The 15,749-nt window shown below is 39.9% G+C and overlaps 1 protein-coding gene across 3 annotated transcripts in view; it reads left to right on the top strand.

Annotated features, from left to right (window-relative positions):
* LOC103595786 (ADAMTS-like protein 1) overlaps positions 1-15,749 on the top strand; it is a 211,985-nt gene that overhangs the window by 147,201 nt on the left and 49,035 nt on the right. For all 3 annotated transcript variants that reach the window (XM_008579263.1, XM_008579265.1, XM_008579266.1), the window contains exon 5: positions 1,511-1,637. In XM_008579263.1, the coding sequence (XP_008577485.1) occupies positions 1,511-1,637 (127 nt within the window). The remainder of the gene's footprint in view (positions 1-1,510; positions 1,638-15,749) is intronic.

The following is a 15,749-nucleotide window of genomic DNA, read 5'->3' as shown; positions in this document are numbered from 1 at the left end:
TTCTGGAGTGGCCTCACTGCAGCCTCTGAACAGACTGAGGTGAACTACTGCCTGACCACAGTGAACCCACAGGGATGGAGCAACTGGCCTTTGCTGTAGAACTCAGCACCATGTTTTCCTGACATTTTTGCATTTCAAAAATGTGCAATTGTTGAAGGAATTGTTGCTTTGTCATCTATTTTAAAAGGTGTTTGCTTTTAATGAAAAAATACATGTTGCCACATTTCTTAAATAGAGTATAGACATAACACAATGCTAAATAATTGTATTTTTAAACCTTTGCCTAAACATCTGTTTGCAATTATTAATAAAAGGTACAAAAAGGAAAATCAAGCCTCAAAGAAAGGGCATATTAACAACCAGATTTTTGAAAGGCAAGTTGAATTGTGGGGACTTTGTGGAGATAAGCTCCTTCAATTGTCACTCACTTTATTTCATCACAGACAATAATTGGTAGTGGAATACATCTTTTGGTATCAGCTCTAATTAGAACTCTAAGATGTACAACCTGGCATAGTTTGGATTTGAATTTGTTTTTTTTTTTAACTCAAACTTTGGAAAGGAAAGAGTAAACATGCAAATGAGATTGCCCACATATTTTATAAAGACTTAGAAGTTGGCTGCTTATTAACTAAATGACTAAAAGTATTTAGAAGTTGGCTGCTTATTAGCTAAATGACTAAATGACCTCAGGCAAGATTTGTGATCTCAACTATAAAATGGGGATATCTTATGTGCTTGTTCTTGAGAGTTAGTGAGGTATTTGTATCGTGCCTGGTACAGGACAGGACTTGGCAAATAGCAGGGTCTCAGTGTTGGTCACCTCTGCTGCTCTCAGGCCAACCCCCTGCTTTCTCTGCACACGCACACACTAAGCTAGTTTCTGTTAGCTGATTGTGTTTCTCTTCGTTTAGCTGAAGTGCTAGCTAAAAATGTAGGATTTTCATTATTATCCAGCAATTATTTATTGACAGCCCTGAATTTACCAAGCATAGTTCTAGTTGCTTGGAATATATCCATGAACGCAACATACAAATCTCCTGCCCTTATGAAGCTTACCTTCTAAGAAACATAGGCAACCTGGAGATTATTCATAAAATGTTTCCTGCTACCATTACCTCCTGGTTATGTTGTTCAACATTTGGGTGAGTCATAATTATTGTCATTGGGAATTATTTTTGAATTAAGTTCTTGTAATGTCAGAAGTTCAGGATCTTCTTTTCTCCCTCACCCTGTCCCCATCCTTCCCTACCTTCCTCATTCTGTCTGATTCTCTTTCTTCTACCCTTCTTTCTGTCTATATATTAGAATGGTAAAAGCATCTTTACCCATGCTACGTGTTTTCTTCCTCAGCTTGGTCAAATTCCAGCCGAATTCAGTCTCCTTCACGGGAAGCCTGTTTTATGCCCCTCGGTGATGAAGGGACGGTAATTTGGTGGTGATTGCCTCCATCGGTGAACCCCTCCATTGGTCGGTGCCAGTTGAATTACACGTCTCTCTTTCTCATTAGATTGTCGGCTGTGATCACCAGCTGGGAAGCGCCACCAAGGAAGACAACTGTGGGATCTGCAATGGAGACGGGTCTACATGCCGGCTGGTCCGAGGGCAATATAAATCCCAGCTCTCCGCCACCAAATGTAAGACACTGCCGAGGTGGGGCAAGCTTGGGTCTTATTGATCTGTTGTCCTCCCCTAGCTTATCTCTGGCTCCCCCTGCAGCCAGGAAATGACACCTCCACCAAAATGAAGACAGATCTGAAAATGTGGAAAGCTTCATGTTCCTGTTTTGTGGAGTAGCTTAGGCAGGATATGTCGGGTCACCAACTGCAACCTGAGGTGGAAAGCTTTCCTTCTGAGGCACAGCAGGAGTGAGCTAGACGTGGGTCTAGAGCCACTCTCCCTACAAACGTGAGCTTTGCTGCCAGCAGGAGGACAGACTGCATCCCAGCTGCCACCTCATGTGTAGTCTGTTGTGCCTGTGGAATATAGAAGGGAGATGGGGAAGACTGGTACCAATTCACTCCTATCACTGTGAAATTACATGGTCTTCCTTTACAAAGTAGCCTCTGGTCAGTGCTGATACAGGTTCTTTCAATTAATATTGGGCAGTGGTTATGTGAAGCCCTTTATTGACCTTTGTGTCCTAATCTCTCTATACTAGCAAATAAATGTATGTTTGGTCGACATGTACGTGCTGGGTACTTCACATGATCATCTCATGTAATCTTTATAATAACCTCAAGAGCAAGGGACTCTTAATCCCCATGTTATGGAGGAGATAACTGAGGTTGTGTGACTTGTGTAGGGTCACGTAATTGTAAATCAATATAGCCAAGATGTGAACCCAGAGTCTGACTCTAGAGCCTAAGCACTTATCTGTTCCTCTGGACTGTCTCACAGCCCTGCTGACTGACTGACTGTCTCTGTGCTGGGACATTTGTAATGTGCATAGATGGATCAAGGCAAGGTGCGTCGGATGTCTGCCACTTGGGTCCTGCTAGGGTGAATGCCATAAATTCTCATAATACCTAAGCCAACTATAGAGTCACACATTAATCCGGGTCATTTTATAATACATTGTCCTCTGTGACCATCACCGTTGTAGGCATTGCAGTAGATATAGATATAAATAAGACAGCCCTTGTACTCAAAGACATGCATTTTTAAAATTGTTTTGACCTTGCTAGGCATATTGTCCCCAATTTAGCCATTATTCTGATCCTTCAATACACCCTTGATTAAGAACCTCTTTCCACATCTCCCTTGGTTTGGGAAATGAGAATAAATATCTTTACTGAGTGTGGTTATGTTCTCTTTACCTGTCGACTAGATGGAGGAAAACAATTGACATATGGTGGGTTTGTGGCTTTAAATGGACTTGGTAGGTGGAGAAGAAAGGCAGGTGCAGTTATTCTGGTGTGCACTGGAGAACTATTATGGGGAGTCATGAAAAGGTGGCTTACCAAAAGCACGAGGCTCCAGGGAAGAAGAGGGGCAGGAAGAAAATACTAAGACTGTAAACACATGAGAAGTTGGAGGTGCCAGCTTAAGGACTGACTCCCCTGGAGGCCATGAACAATGTGATTCTGCAAAAAATAGAAAATAAAAATTTTAAAAGACTGGCAGATAGAATGAAGGATGAGGTAACTTAGACATTGATATAGTACATTCAGGTGAGATTTTTCTTTGGTCATGTGTGTTGGTAGCTTCTTCTATGAGATGAAAAATTAAGTTAGAAGATGAAAACCAGAAATGGATAGAAGCGTGATTCTTTTGGAAATTTCTGAAATTGTGGTTAGGTATTTGAAAAAAGTTACGTTTACAGGGTCACTCTTATAGAACTCTTTAAGGAATGTGAGGAGAGTTCACATCCTTCTAATTATTTGTCATGTAATTGAGTCAGTGCTTATTATCTAGAAATCTATGAATTACTGTTAGGCACAGAAGGACAAGCCATGCATGTGTGCAGTAACTGCTGCATAGCAGTATCTGGGAATGTGTTTTTAATCGTGGAGATTCTTCTTTATTCTCATGCCCCTACCTTCCTGTTCTCACGGAGTGGCTGGAACACTCTGCTCAGATGGACATTCCTGCCACCCTTCTGTTAGGAAGTGTCGGTGACCTCTGGGGCCCAAATCACTGGAACAAAGGTGGAGAAGCTCTGAAGGAACAAACTGAAGCAAATTAAGAGTCATTTGTCATCTCCAGGTCTGAAAATAAATATCTCGGTGAAAATTGCTCTATTCAAAACCGACAGTGGATAAATTATATAATATACAACCTGATGATTGCACATAATGACAAAATGCAATTGACTCATTTACCTGAGCACTGATGAGACCTCATGACAAAATGATTTATATCAATAAAGCCCAGCATGTGCACGCACCTCCCCACAATCTATAGCAGATGCTGAGCAAACCACCTCAGTTAGGTTCTCTCCACCCTGGAAGAATTTTCCACCTTATATTTACAGACTGCAAGGCAATCCACTGGCAGGAAGATTAAGCTGCTCTGTGCATCCCCTGTGTACCGGGCAGGTGAGCAGTTCCCCACCCTTGGAGGAGTTTTGCCAGGTCTCTCCCCTATGTTCTGCCAAAAGGAACCGTAAGCCAGCCGCATGCTCATTTCAAACTCCTAGCATTTGGATTCCCCACATTGAACTCATTTTCTTTCTGAACTTATATCCAAGTTTTTTTTTTTCTTTTGTTATCAAGCCTCAGGGGAACAAAGAAAAAAGAGGAGAGTGGAGAAAGACCATGGGAGAAAGTGCCAGAAGAAAAAAGAGAAGTAGGAGAAACTTATCAAATGGCTGCTATTTGCTGGTGAATAAAAAAGAAACCATCTTTGACATAAAACACATTATAATTGCTCCGTACAAAACAGATAATGGAAACAGAGCAAGATCAAGGCGTTCTTTCCCACTTTTTAAAGAAAGAGACTGTCACTGATAGCATTGTCTTTGCATTTCTCCAAGTCATTTCTTCTTGACTCCCCCAGCCCAACAAAAAAATAGAATCAATTTTAGCTGACATTACCTTGCTTTTGATTCTTGTAATTTAAAGACTCGTTTTCTCACAAGGTGTATTGAGTTGTACTGTACTACGTATTTTCCAAGTGTATTCAGAATAAACTTATGCCTAGGGCCGGCCCGGTGGCACACTGGAGAGTGCGCCACTTGGGAGCGCGGCGGTGCTCCCGCCGAGGGTTCGGATCCCATGTGGAGACCGGTTCCCGCTCACTGGCTGAGCGCGGTGCGGGTGCGACACCGAGGGTTGTGATCCCGTTACCGGTCAGTAAAAAAGAAAAAGGAAAAAAAAAGAAAAAAAGAATAAACTTATGCCTAGAGCCAGCCTATTTGCTATCAGTTTGATATCTCCAGTTTTGCAGACCTCTCATATGTGTCTGTATAAACTAATTTATATCAAGATAAAATGAAGGTCCTAATGCTTAAAGCTGTGCTTCTCAGAATGCTGCTTATGCTATGGGTAAACAGTTTCCCGGACTATTATTCTGGCTCAAAAATTTTTGAGGTAATGTATGTTTATAATCAAACACAGGTCTCTCCATTATAAAGTGCAACATACATATGAGTTTTTTAAAGAAAACACAAAATGTTAAAGAAATTTCCACCTTGCACCTGGCTGCTGCAGGCTATCCTCACAAGCCACTCAAGAATGTATATTAATTCATTCAACAGCAAATATTTATTGGGCACCTGCTGTTTGCTGAAGAACTGTTCTAGGCGCTGAAAACACAGCAAAGAACAAAACAAACAAAAATCCATTTTTCTCATGGGACTTACATACTCATGTGAGGGACAGACAGATAAACAGACAAATAACTAAATGAAATGTATATATGTCATACGGTGATAGGAGCCATGGAAAAAAAGAAAGCAGGAAAGGAGAACAGGAGATGGGGATGGGCTGCCGCCAAGGGTGTTGAAGGGGAATTGCAGTTTTAAACAGGTTAGTAAGGAAAGGATTCACTGAAAAGATGGCATTTGAGCAAGGATCTGAGGAAGGTGAGAAGACGGCACCATGCAGAAGTCAGAGGGTAGAGATTTCCAGGCACAGGGAAAAGCAAGGGCAAAGGTCCTGAGGTGTTAGCATTTGTGACATATTCTGTGACGAGCAAAGAAGCCAGTCTGATGAATGTGAAGTGAGTTGCAGAAAGACTGGAGGGAGGTGGTGAGGTGGGGTGGAGAATGGCACAGGTATTTAGGGTCTTGTAAGGACTATGGATCTTATAAAAAGTTGCTGGGAGATTTTGAGCACAAAAATGATCTCGTTTGATTTACTTTTTTAAACGACACTCTGTCTACTGTGTTGAGAATAAACTGCTGTGGGGCCATCCGTGGACCTGGGAACAGCAGGTAGGAAGCTGGAACCGTAAGCCAGGCCAGGGGCAATGATGGCCTGGACTGGACCAGGCGCTGTAGAAGGGATGAGAAGTGATCTAATGCTGGAGCTATTGTATTTCCTTGAATCTAAGACATCATTGATTGAAAAATGCACTGTTATTTTATGTCATGAAGAAAGAAAAAAAAATAGCTGACATTGAAACTAAGAAACCATGACACAGTACTTTCTGATCACTTAAGGTTTTTACTTCATAGTTCTTAAAAAATGCTTTAGATTTAGACATAGTTTTATTATACATTACTCTGTGCATATACAAAAGGAAAATAAAACTGAAACAAATTGATAAATAAAACGTTTTTTCAAAATTCAACTCTTTAATCATCTTTGGCTCAGTTTCTATACATCATCAGGAGCCCTGGCGATACAGCATTTTAAAAAGAATCCACAAAATAAATAAAATCCAGAGAAAGGGGAACTCTTATTGTTGGTAGGAATGTAAATTAGTACGGCCATTATGGAAAACAGTATGGAAATTTCTCAAAAAACTACAAATAGAACTACTATATGATCCAGCAATCCCATTACGGAGTATATACCCAAAGGAAAGGAAATCAACAAATCGAAGGGACACCTGCACTCCCATGTCTGTCGCAGCTCTATTCACAATAGTCAGAATTGGAACCTACCTAAATGTCCATCAACGGGCTGCCTGGATAAAGAAAATGTGCTTTATATACATGATGGAATACTACTCAGCCATAAAAAGGAATGAAATCCTGCCATTTGTGGCAACACAGATGAGCTTGGAGAAAATTATGTTAAGTGAAATAAGCCAGGCACAGAAAGAGAAATTCTACCTGTTCTCGTATGTGGAAGCTAAAAAGGTTTATCTCATAGAAGTAGAGAGTAGAGTAGTGGTTACTAGAGATTGGTCAATGCATATGAAATTGTAGCCAGATAGGAAGAATAATTTCTAGTGTTCTATAGCACTGTAGGGAGACTACAGCTAACAACAGTATACTGTATAATTTCAAATAGCTAGTGGAGAGGATTTTCGATGTTCCCAACACAAAGAAATGGATACTAATTACGCTGAAAGAATCATTGCACACTGTATACATGTACCAATAGTGCATTGTACCCCATAAATATACACAATTATCATGTATCAATTAAGGAACAAATCTTAAAAATTCATTTGTACTGGGCCCTTTTTTAAAAAAAAAAAAACATCTTATTCAGGTCTAATTGGCATAGAATGAACTTCATATTTAAAGTGCCCAGTTTGGTACATTTTTACATATGCATACACCTGTCAACCATCACCATGGTCAAGATCATGAATATATCCATCATCCCAAAAATTTCTGTGTCCCTTGTAATCCTTCCCTCTTGCTTCCTCCTGCCACTGTCCCCTGGCAACCGCTGTCACTATTGATTAAATTGCATTTTCTTGAGTTTTATATAAATGGAATTATACAGTATATACTCTTTTTTCTCTGGCTTCTTTCATTCAGCATAGTTATTTTGAAATTCATCAATGTGGTAGCATGTATCAACAGTTCATTTTATTTTATTGCTGGGTAGTAACTCCATTGTGTGGAGATACCACAGCTTGTTTATCAGTTCATCTGTTGATGGACATTGGGGTGGTTTCCACTTTGGGGTTATTACAAATAAAGTTGCTATGAATACAATGTACATGTTTTTGTATAGAAATATACTTTCATGTCTCTTAGGTAAATTCCTGGAAGTAGAATGGCTGAATCTACTAGTAGGTATATATTTAACATTTTAAGAAACAGCCAGACTGTTTTCCAGAGTGGCTTACCGTTTTGCATTGTCCACCAGTGATGCATGAGTTTCACTTGCTCCACATTCTTGTCATCACTTGATGTTGTCAGTATTTTTAATTTTAGCTGTTCTGATTGGTATATGGTGGTATCTCATCATTGTTTTAATTTGTGTTTTCCTAATGGCTAATGATGTTGAACATCTTTTCATGTTGCATATTAGTTTGCAATTGTTGCTGTAACAAATTACCACAAACAGTGACTTAAAGCAACAAGCAACACAAATTTATTATTTTATAGTTCTGGAGGGTCAGAAGTCTGAAATGGGTTTTACTGGGCTAAAATCAAGGTGTTAGCAGGGCTGTGTTCCTTCTGAAAGCACTAGGGGAAAATGCACTTTCCTCCTGCTTTGATTTTCCAGCTTCTGGAGACTATATTCATTTCTTGGAGTCTTCAAAGCACTGACTCTAACCTCCTCTTCTGCTTCCCTCTTCTATTTTAAAAAACTTACATAATTACATTGAGCCCACTCTGATAATCCAGGATAATCTCTTTATTTAAAGGTCAGCTGATTAGCAATCTTAATTCCATCAGCAGCCTTAATTCCCCCTCATCATGTTACAAACATATTCATAGGTTCATGAACATCTTTGGCAGAGGGGAGGTGCGTGTAACTCTACCTGCCACACACGTGCTGTCTTCCTCTTTGGTATAGTGTCAGTTCAGGTCTTTTACTCATTTTAACAATGGGTGGTTTGGCTTCCTACTGTTGAGTTTTGAGAGTTCTTTATATATTCTAGGTTTTTTATTGGATATATGATTTGAAAATATTTTCTCTGTTAGTAGTGTTTCTTTTTTAATTGCTTAACCTTATCTTTCACAAAGCAAAGGCTTTTAATTTCGATAACAACCAAGTTATTTTTTTTTCCTTTAATGAACTGTGCATTTAATGTCATGTCTAAGAATTTGCCTAATCCCAGGTCATAAAGCTTTTCTGCTCTTTTTTTCTGAAAGTGTCATAGTTCAACATTTTTACCTTTACATCAATAACCTATTTTTAGTTATTTTTGTATAAAGTATACAGTTTATATCGAGGTTGATTGTTTTTGTATTTGCATGCCAAATGCTTCTTCTAGCACCGTTTGTTGAGAAGACAACCTTTTATCTCTTGAATTGTCTTTAAACCTTTGTCAAAAATCCATTGGCTATTTCTGTGTAGATCTATTTCTGGACTCTCCATTCTGATTTATGTGTCTACCTCTTTACCAGTACCATGTTGTCTTGCTTACTATAGCTTTAAACTAAGTCTTAAAATGAGGTAGTATGATTCCTCCAACTTTGTTTTTGTTTTTAAACTTATTTTGGCTATTCTATTCTGGGGTGGAGTTTTTTTGTCTTTTTTTTTTTTTCTTTCAATATAAATTTTCCTATCTGCTTGTTCATATCTACAAAAAATCTTGTTTATATTTTGACCAGAATGATGTTAATTCTACAGATTGATTCGGGGAAGGGGATTGACACCTTTACTATGTTAAGTTGTTCGCCCTATGAGGACTACATGTCTCTCTATTTATTCAGGTCTTTGATTTCTTTCATCAGCCTTTATTAGTTTTCAGCATACAGATCCTGTATATTTAGTTAAACTTATACCTGTTGTCATTTTTTTAAGCTATTGCAAATGGCATTGTATTCTTTAATTCTGTTTTCAATTGCATATTTCTGGTTTCTAGAAACATGTCTAATTTTTGCGTGTTGGCCATATGTTACACAAACTTGCTGAACTCACTGAATAGTTCTAAGAGTTTTCTGGTAGATTACTGGGATTTTCTGCATAAACAATCCTGTTGTTTACAAATAAGGGTGATTTTGTTTCTTCCTTTTCAATTTGAAAGCCGTTTATTTTATTTTATTTTTTTTCTGGCCTTATTGTACTGGCTAGGACATCCAATACAATAGTGAATAGGCGTGGTGAGAATGGACATCCTTATCTGATTCCCAGTCTTAGGAAAGTGTTCAGTTTCTCACTATTGAGTTGTATTGACATTAGCTGTAGGAATTTTGTAAATGCCCTTTATCAGATTGAGAAGTTCCCTTATTTTCCTAGTTTGCAGAGATTTATTATCATGAATGAACGTTGGATTTTATCAAATTCCTTTCTGCCTCAATTGATACACTCATATAGTTTTTCTTCTTTAAACTTTTATGGTGATGGATTACATTAATTGTTTTTCAAATATAGAACTAACCTTGCATTCCTGGGATAAACTCTATTTGGTCATGGTGTATTGTTCTTTGTATAGATTGCGGGTTTGATTTGTCAATATTTTGTTGAGGGTTTTTACAGCTATGTTCATGAGAGATACTGGTCTGTAGTATTCTTTTTTCATACTGTCTTTGTCTGGTTTTGATCTCAGCCTAATGCTGGCCTCATATAATGAGTTGAAAAGTGATCCCTCCTCTTCATTTTTCTGGAAGAGATTGTATAGAATTTATATTATTTCTTCTTTAAAAGATTGGTAGAATTCACCAGTGAAACTTTCTGGGCCTAGAGATTTATTTTTCAGTACTTAACTTTTCGAACATATGGAATATGGTTATAGTAACTGGTTAATGTTCAGTCTATGTTTTGATGGATTGATTTTTTTTTTTTTTACTTCAGTATGGGATGTATTTTTTGGTTTCTTTGCATGATTGGTAATTTTTGACTGGATGCCAGACATTGCAAATTTTACTTTATCAAGTACTAGATATTTCTGTATTCCTATAAATATTCTTGAGCTTTGTTCTGGGAGCAGTTAAGTTGCTTAAGTCAGTTTAATCCTTTTGGGTCTTAAAATTTGGTAGGTGGGACCAAAGCCATGTTTAGTGCAGAGCTGATTGTGCCCTTCTACTGAGGCCTTCTGAGTACTCAGTGTTTCATGAATTATGAAGTTTTCCAGGCTGGCTGATGGGATAAGGTACTATTCTCAGCCCTGTATGATTTCCCTGTGCTCTTCCCTGTAATTCTTTCATGTGGTTCTTTCCCCAGCCTCAGGTAGTTTCCTGCCATTCATGTACTGATCTGTATGCTGTTGGATTCTTAAAGGGGACCTTCTTAGGTCTCCAGAGTTCTCTCTCTGTATAGCTCTCTCCTTTCTGGTATTTAGTCCTACAAATTCTAACTGCTTTGGTCTTCTCAGACTCTTACTTTTGTCTCCTTAACTCAGGAAATCTACTGAGCTGTAGAAGAATTCCCACTTCCAAAGCCACATCCCAGAAACTCTTTCATGCCAGTAAGCTGGGGCAATTTTAGGTCTTACCTCATTTGTTTCCTGACTCTCAGGAATTGCTACCCTTCTTACCTGATGTCCAGTGTCTTAGAAACCATAGTTTCATATAATTTTGTCTGAATTTTTGGTTGTTTTAGGCAGGATGTTATATCTGGTCCCTGTTACTTCATCTTGGCCAGAAGCAGAAGTCTTGGTACTGGGTTCTTAATTCAGCTTTGCGGTTACTTAGAGCTAGCCAGCTTTTGACTCCCTCTATGAGAATGTTGTTAAGTGCCTTTGATTCCTCATCTGCCTACAACCTCCTCCACCATTTGATTTCACAGGGTTGAATGAGTGTGTTCCACCGTTGCCTTGGAATTTTCTTCCAAGGTGCTGACACCCATTTTGCAAGTTTGATACTGGCTGTTTTGATGTTAGCACCTGTGCAGGCAAAGATACTGCCTGGGTGAAAAAGAACAGAAGACACCATTGATTGTGAGATGCCTTCTGATTTCATATATGTTAAGATATGAAAAGTTGTTTCTGTTAAAATCAATGAAGTAGGGTGTTTTGACGATAGGACTTTCTAACTGATTATATATAAAGTCAAGGATGGCCCCAAAGTTTTTGGCCTAGGCAACTGAAAGGATGAAATTTCCCAACTGGGATGGGGAAGGAATCTTGTTTGGCCTGTCCAATATACGTCCTCCATTATGCAATTACTAATAAATTGGAGGGAAAAAATTAAAAGGCTAAAATGCTCAGCTTCTCCTTATTTTATTGGATTTATTTTAAACATAATAAAATTGGCTTGAAGTTTTAAAATTTACCATTAAAACCTCCTCAAGATTGGCAGATTTTTATATGTAGCCAAGTATATTAAAAATGGGTCTTACATTTTAAAAAATAAAATAAAATTAAGCATTAGTCCCCTATAGGCTTAGAGAGAAGAAGTTTTTAAAACATGAACTTATCAACAGATCTAAAAATAAGATATCAGAATAGGAAATCCTGTGTTTTTAAAATATTATCATTGTAATCTTTCACTGATACGGCAGTGAATCACATATAATATCCACATATGACAAGATTTTAAAATGAATATAAAATGTTCTATATAGAAAGATGTGGGCCGGCCTGGTGGCGCACTGGAGAGTGCGCCGCTTGAGAGCATGGTGGCACTCCCGCCGAGGGTTCGGATCCCATGTGGAGACCGGTTCCCGCTCACTGGCTGAGCGCGGTGCTGGCGCAACACCGAGGGTTGCAATCCCGTTGCCGGTCCCTGGTACAGGCGCGACACCGAGGGTTGCAATCCTGTTACCAGTCAGTAAAAAAGACAAAAAGGAAAAAAAAAAAGAAAGATGTGAAATGTACAAGGAAGGGTGCTTCAAAAAGTTTGTGGAAAAATGTGATTGAGGGGCCGGCCCGGTGGCGCACTGGATAGTGTGCAGCTTGGGAAGCGCGGCGGCGCTCCCGCCCGAAGGTTCAGATCCCACATACAGACCGGTTCCCGCTCACTGGCTGAGCGAGGCGCGGGAGCAACACCGAGGGTTGCAGTCCCGTTGCCGGTCCCGTTACGGTGCGGGGGCGACACTGAGGGTTGCGATCCGATGCCGGACACAGAAAAAGACAAAAAAAAAAAAAAAGAAAAATGTGATTGAGAGGTAATACAAATCTTCCCATAAACTTTTTGAAGATACATCATTGTTTTAGTCTGTTTTGTGTTGCTATAACAGAACTACCTGAGACTGGGTAATTTATAAGGAAAAGAGGTTTACTTGGCTTACGATTCTGGGACAGCTGCATCTGGCACGGGCCTCAGGCTGCTTCTACTCATGGCAGAAAAACAGCAGGCAGCCAGCGGGTACAAGCAGATCACATGGCGAGAGGAAGCAAGAGAGAGAGAGAAGGTGCCAGGGTCTTTTTAAGCAAAGAGCTCTCACAAGGAACTAATACAGCGAGGACTCACTCATTAATCCCCCCTTCCTCCAGGGAGAGCATTAATCCATTCATGAGGGATGCGCCCCCATGACTCAGTCACTTTCCAACCCTGCCACACTGGGGATCAAATTTCCACATAAGTTTTGGAGGGAACAACACATCCAAACTCCATCAATCATACATATAGATGTAGATTATTTTTTTAAAGGAAAACTTTTAGGTACAATCCTGAGAAACAGTTTTCTCGAGAAAGGGTATTTGCAACCCACATATGTGAAATGACAGAATTTATGATTTCCGTGGAAAGTTTGTCTATTTAAGTGAGAAAGGTATTATCTTTATCTGATCTCTGAAGCAGATCTCTTAGAATTGTTCATTTGGAACCTAGAAATATGTCCTGAAGACTGGCATCATGGTTCCGTCAACAAAACCAGTACAGCTTAGGCGAGATGCCCTTTATCATAGAACAATGTGCCTTTATAGGAAAGGGCACCCAGAGGAAGGTGTGGCATGGTGGGAGAGGATATGGCCACCTGCCTCACCACCACACCAACAGCATTAATCACTGTGGAGGCAGGTCTTGTGACCAGATCGCTCACACATTCTGGGAGATCTTAAACACCTCTCTGTACACAACACTGTGGTAGATGCCAAGTAGAAGAATCCCCCAGCCTGTCCCAAATCATTGAGAATTTATCAGCAAATAAGACAATTATTAATACATATATATACAATTCAAAGTGTGGCTTTTTACCAATGTACAGAAAATTAAATTTTTAATTATTGTTTTTTCCCATTTTGTTTTTTGTCAAATTAAAAGCACCATTTCCTAGAGTATCTTCTGCGATATATTAGCTGCTGTTAACAGCTGATACCGTACATAAGAAAAAGTTTCCCTGGATAACCACAATGGGTATATGCTGGGTTAACTCGAGTAAAATGGGTTTCTTTGCTTTGGGGATTTCTACAAGTGGGGTTTAGTGTGTAGTATATCTCCACATGTTTTATCCTGAAAAAGGGACCAACTTGTGAGTCTGGTGGTTTGTCTTTTTTGTCACCGAATTGTAGTAGCTAGCATGGAGCCTGACACTAAGAGACACTCAAAAAATATTTCTGGGGCCGGCCCGGTGGCGCACTGCTACAGTGCGCGCTTGGGAGCACGGCAGCGCTCCCGCTGAGGGTTCGGATCCCACATACAGACCAGCCGCTCACTGGCTGAGCAAGGTGCGGGCACAACACCGAGGGTTGCGATCCCGTTGCCGGTCCCGGTCCGGTACGGGCGCGACACTGAGGGTTGCGATCCGTTGCCAGTCAGTAAAAAAGACAAAAAAAAGGAAAAAAAAATATTTGTGGAATACAGTGATGAATTTACTGGTCGCCTAATGCCCTGCCAGGGGTCCGTCAGCCCTTCTCAGACAACAGGAGAATAGGCTGTGACACTTCCTACCCTGTGCCCTTTGCACCAGCCTGAGTTGCTCCATATTTTTCTTTGACTAGGCATGTGCAGAGGGCATCAGAAAGTATTCTACTTTTGCCTGGTCTGCTGCCTCCACGTACCGTCTTCCCCCAATGACTTCCTAGGTTCCTCCTGGCTCTTATTTGGGGAGCATACAAATGTCACCGCATCAGCTAAAAGGTAGGGTTAATGTCCCAGCATGTGGAATGTGAGTCACTTAGCAGAACAAGAAGGAAGCGGCCTGAGCTGTGTGGCTCAGAAGCCTGCCGCCAAGCACTGCAGGGCCGAACAGAAAGCTTCCCCTTTCCTTGCCCTTTATTTGACCTGTGGATAAACAAAGACTTTCTATTTCTAGAAATCCCATTGTTTTAACTGCTTTGAATTTTTTTTTTTTTTGCAAACTTAAAAATTCATATCTTTTTGCAAGGCATTTAAAGCTCTGTGGGCCCAGTCTTACTATTTTTTTGTTCCTTTTCTATATTCCTCTTACATGTTTGGTTCTCATATGCCACACACTCTTAGCTACCGGAAATTCAGCCTTTTCTTCAACAGTGTATGATTTTAAAAAACAGCTATAAGATTGAAATGTGAGTAGAATATTCGGCTTTGAAGAGAACTTGATAAATATAAGCTCTTGGGGGGAGGAATTGAGAGCAGCTGATTCTCTTTCCTCATTCAGCAGGTATTGTGCTGGGGGCCTTGGAGTGTTTAATAACACAATAACAATAGTCTTTCAGTCACTGTCCTTAAGGAGATTTGGAATAGAGCGAGGAAAATAATATTCACAGAATTCCTACTGTGGGCCGGCCCGGTGGCGCACTGCTACAGTGCACCGCTTGGGAGCGCGGCAGCGCTTCCGCCGAGGGTTCGGAACCCCCATACAGACCGGCCGCTCACTGGCTGAGCGAGGTGCAGCCGCAGCACCGAGGGTTGCGATCCCGTTGCCGGTCCCGGTCCGGTGCAGGCGCGACACTGAGGGTTGCGATCCGTTGCCGGTCACGAAAAAAGACAAAAAGGAAATAAAAAAAAAAATTCCTACTGTGTTTTAGGCCGTGCATCTATAAATCTATATCCATATCTATATTTATATCTGTTCACAACACCATTATGAATTGTTTTCCCTATTTTACAAACAGGGAAAATGAGGATAAGAGAAGTTGGGTAACTTCTGAGATTCATTTATTTAAACTAAATTCTCCCAAAGATAGGATAATAATGTTAAGGTTCAGAGAAATTGGGTAGCTTTGGGGATTCTTTTATTTAAATTCTTCCAATGACAGGATGATAATATATAATATTGGAAAGATATGTCTAAATAAAGAATCCCACAGAGATTCTCAGGATGTTGGTGAGTTTAAAAACCTACCTTTCTCATATTTGCAAACTATGCATCCAACAAAGGATTAATATCCACAATATACAAGGAACTCAAACAACTTAACAG

This window comes from Galeopterus variegatus, unplaced genomic scaffold (genome assembly GCF_000696425.1).
Source record: "Galeopterus variegatus unplaced genomic scaffold, G_variegatus-3.0.2 Scaffold1845, whole genome shotgun sequence".
Lineage (NCBI taxonomy): Eukaryota > Metazoa > Chordata > Mammalia > Dermoptera > Cynocephalidae > Galeopterus > Galeopterus variegatus.
The sequence above is the reverse complement of the archived record's forward strand: the minus strand, read 5'-3'. Positions and strand labels throughout refer to the sequence as shown.